Source organism: Curcuma longa, chromosome 14, assembly GCF_044706935.1.
Source record: "Curcuma longa cultivar G26 ecotype Majalengka, Jawa Barat chromosome 14, ITB_CL_G26_1.1, whole genome shotgun sequence".
Lineage (NCBI taxonomy): Eukaryota > Viridiplantae > Streptophyta > Magnoliopsida > Zingiberales > Zingiberaceae > Curcuma > Curcuma longa.
In genome coordinates, this window is record NC_133874.1 from 6,975,327 (window position 1) to 6,979,887 (window position 4,561).

The 4,561-nt window shown below is 39.4% G+C and overlaps 1 protein-coding gene across 1 annotated transcript; it reads right to left on the reverse strand.

Annotated features, from left to right (window-relative positions):
- Window positions 1-3,194: 3,194 nt before the first annotated feature.
- Window positions 3,195-4,024, reverse strand: LOC141844828 (protein GOS9-like). The gene is made up of 3 exons (XM_074732818.1): window positions 3,799-4,024; window positions 3,520-3,728; window positions 3,195-3,437 (listed from the first exon to the last, which is right to left on the reverse strand). The coding sequence occupies exons 1-3, from the start codon at window positions 4,022-4,024 to the stop codon at window positions 3,195-3,197; spliced, it is 678 nt and encodes a 225-aa protein (XP_074588919.1).
- Between the last annotated feature and the right edge of the window lie 537 nt (window positions 4,025-4,561).

A 4,561-nucleotide genomic window follows, 5' to 3' on the forward strand; every position in this document is an offset into this window, starting at 1 on the left:
TGGTCAGGGAGAGTCTCATATCCCATCACGGTCAGGGAGACTTCCATCCCCCATACTCAGGTTGTTATGAGCGAGTGAAGTAGGGCTAGGGAAATGGAGCGACTTGGCAGGAGTATTGACTTGGTAGGAGTACAGACTCGATGAGACTGGACCGACTGAGGAGTCGACCTCTGTTTGGATGATTGGGAAGTCGATCGAGTGTCGAGTTGGTCAAGCACAGAGTCAAGTGCTAAGCTAGTCTGGCACAAAGTCAGTCGCTAAGCCAATCAGGCACGAAGTCGGGCGCTGAACCAATGGCCCAAAGTCCCTGGCGAACTACTGGCAACGATAAATTTATTGATTAAACTCCTACATTAAGGTAAATTCTTTTTATACATCCAACTTCTTATTTTCTGTATTTTTTTTAACTAAAAATTTTTAAAATAATAAAATATAATTAATTATTACTAAATTGAAATAAATTTTATCTACTATAAATAAAAACTAATATACATCTCCTCATCAATTAAATAAATATAATTAATTCATACTAAATTAGAATAACAAAAACTAATATTCAAATAACTATATTTGAAAATATACCTAAAATTGAGAACAATGATGATTAGCTTTTCAATTATTTTAAGTTCAAGTAAATTATAGACCTGCAGAAACAACATTACAAAATCAATAATTAAATATAATGTGCACAAATATATAGCAAATTTAAAGTCAAATTTTTTTATCAATTTCAGTTAAATTTTATGAAGTCAAATGTTGAGAACTAAAATTTATCGATACATCAGCAGAAAATAACCATCAATTAATTTTTAAAAACATTAAAACTAATGTAAACTCAAATTTGTAGTTTTACTAATTTGAGTGCTTAACTAACACGTATTGGGTGTGACACAAACTCAATTTGACGTCAATTCAATTCGATGTTTAAAATCTAATTTATGATCAATTCAATTTAAGCTTATTTTAAATCAAATAGGATAAAATATATAATTAGATACATATATGTTCTAACATCATATCGATCTTTGACAAAGTATTAATTCATCCGTCACCTTCTGCGTTTGCATGTGTTTTGATCAAATGAAAACTCACCATGCATCTCTTGGCTTGTCTTGTAAAAAAATTAATAGAATCAATTAAACTCACGAAAGAAACACTACAATTTATTAATTAGATCAAACGACGTCACTACTACACCGGATACACCCGCGTATGCGCGTTGGCTGATCATGCATCCATTAATTAATTTATTCAAAACGACCAACCACTACGAAGAATTTAAACAATGAAAGCGAAGACAGACAATCGACAGAATGGATGATCAGATTTCGAAATACTGGTAGCTAGATAGATAGATAAGATCTAGATGCATGCATGACATGGCCACTTAATTAATTAAGACCCAAAGAGAGACCAATAAATCAACATTAATATAGCGGTCGTACTCGCCAAAAAATCCAACAATTCGACCGGCCACGACTGGAACAGTGAACTCCTCGTCGCCTTCTTCCCCACGCCATGGGCCATGGCGACGACCTCCGGCGCTATAATCCAAGTCTACGACCCCAAAGTCTATGGCGACGACCCCCAAGTCTATGGCGCCCGCCATGGGCACACCCGCCATGGGCACATGGCGACAACCCCCGGCGCTAACCTGCCCGCTGATTCGAGCCTAGCTACTTCTTCCAGGAAAGTCCCCAAACCACGCTTTATATTCCACCCCATCGTTAGCTTCTTCTTTCACTTCATCCATTTCTCTGATCGCTTCTCTTGTTCGCTTCATCGTCTTTGCATAAAACTTTGCAGTCGAATCATGGCAGGTGGATCGAAAACCACTAACAAAGGTGTCGTCATCTCCGTGAAGCGTTACACGCCTCCGCCGCCGCCACCAGCAAAACACTCCTCTGCTATGGTAAAAGTGGCGGTTGCTGCTGGTTCTGGTGCTGTTGCTGTTAATGTTGCTGCTGGTTCTGGTACTGTTGCTGTTGTTGTTGCTGTTTCCGGAGCTCATAACCCTTCCCTCGTCACGGCCGTCATCATCACGGTAGTCACCACCACCAGCCACCCACCACCACAACCACCAGCACCAGCACCACCACCAGCACCACCACCACCACGACGGCCATGGAAAGGTCAAGCATGGTAATGGAAAGCATTGAGTTAGTTGGCATGGCATGTTCCATGGTATGCGTGAATTACTTCTTCTCTTTTGTGTGCGTTTGCTTTGTTCGTGGTTCTACTATATATTGCGCGATGATCATATGAAATAAAGTATGTGCGACGTTCAAATAATGAAAATACCGAGTGAGCATCGTTGTTCTCTACTTTTCCTAGGTTTTCCATTTATCACAAGCTTGCTGATATCGCGACCGCAGAGATGGACATGCCAAAGTGAATAAGTGAATATTGTAAACGAACGTGTGTTTAATTTCAGCAGAGCAGCAGATTATTATTAATTATGCACATCAAATCTTCTGCAACCCTGTTTTAGCTGTGATGCCGATCGAGTCTCAAAACTAACTAAAAGAAAAAGAAGTAATGAATATCGGACAAAAATTTATATATAGTGCTTTTGCCTTAATGTTGTTCAGAAGGAAGGAGTATGCATATATTGACAATTGATTGATAGCAAAAGTGATATTAAATCGAATGATAGTGACATTCCAACAATACTTGTGTGCATTATTTGAGGATTAGTCAAGAGGAAAAAATGGCGGTATAGAAAATTTACCTACAATAATTGGTGTAGAAATAGGATGTGCACCATCTATTGTGCCGAAGAAACCATCACGATTTAATTGGATTCCTTGATCAGTTTTCAGTCTTGCTTTAGCACTTCAACAACAAAAAGTAGAATCCACAAAATATTAATTATATTCATCCATCACCTTCTGCGTTTGCATGTGTTTGATCATCAAATGAAAACTGACCATCTCTTGGCTTGTCAAAAAATTAATAGAATCAAATTAAACTCACGAAAGAAACACTCCAATTTATTAGATCAAACGACGTCACTACTACACCGGATACACCCACGCATGCCCGTTGGCTGATCATGCATGATGCATCCATCAATTACCAAAAACGCACTATCAAATTTATTATTCAAAGCGAAGACAGACGATCGACAGTAGAATCGATGATCAGATTTCGAAATAGTGATAGATAGATCAAATGCATGCATGGTCACTTCATTATATAAGAGCCAAAGAGACTCCGATGGAATTAATATAGCCGTCGAACTCGCCAAAAAACCCAACAATTCGACCGGCCACGATTGGAACAGTGAACTTCTCGACGCCTTCGTCTATCCCAAAGGGCCCATGCTCATTCCCCAAATTGGTCTTAAATCCGAGCTTAGTGATCCATGCCATTTTTCCGGATTTTTGGACGGACCCAACCATCTTGTTGATATATTCACCACGCACTAGTTCGAACTGCATGCAACAATTAACATCTCAAAATCGATATATATATATATCTTAGCTAGAAAGTTGGCCATTTCGCCTACGTACGTACCTCGTGCAATGCTGATATACCACCACCATTGTTGCCTGCTAGATATGTTTTGACTTCGTTCCGGTCATCGGCATAGGAGATCTCCAAACCTTCGACAGCGTCTCCCGTGTGGAGTATGACCCTTGTGATTTGGGTGGCAGATGGAGCGATGTCAAAGCTGTAGTCACCTTGGCCTCCCCATGGCCCGATCTTGATGTTATCACGAAATGCTAATCATGGATATCAGAACGCGTAAATCGTCAGAATTCATTAATAAGCTGCAGGTTAATATATACTCACGGATACGGATGCGTGTGAAATCCTCAAGGATAGCAGCTGCTCGGCCATCCAACGATTCCAGGTGACGCAGCCACTGGTTGAGTTTGTCAGTTGTGTCTCTTCCCTCGGCTTTCAGCTTTTCGATTCCTTTCTTTAACTCGATGGTGCCGCCGGTTAGGTTATGCTCGTAGTATTTCGATAACCCGTCGAAGCACTTGTTGACGTCGACATCTCTGGGGTCAGCCATGGCTAGCTAGCTGCAGGCCGATCGAGCGAGGCTTATTTGGTGGCGATGGAGGATTGAGAAGGCTGAAGGAGATATATATCGAGCTTATTATTGCATGGTCCTTAATTCTTTTATAGACACTACTGATGAAGCTAGAGACCGAGACAAAGAAATACTAAATTAAGAGATCAAGGGATAAGTATTGAATAATATTAATCTGTAATCTTTGAAAATTTGGAATTGCATGGTCAAGCCTTGGGAAATCAAAGAATTGAAGAATGCATGTAAGCATGGAAACGAAGAGTTACTTCATTGCATGATACTTCACTACATGGTCAAAGAATGAATGTTTCATTTCATGGTCAAAGTATGAGAAACGAAGAGTTATTTTTTGCATGGTGAGATCTTCGAAACTTGTTAAAAGTTATGATTAATTAGCTTTAATATTAATGTATCATATACATTTGCATTATAAAAATAGAACATGTAAGTTCTTGGGAGCTAAGTGCATGAGCAAGAGAGAAATTGTAAAGAGTGTATTGTAGCTAACTCCTATTT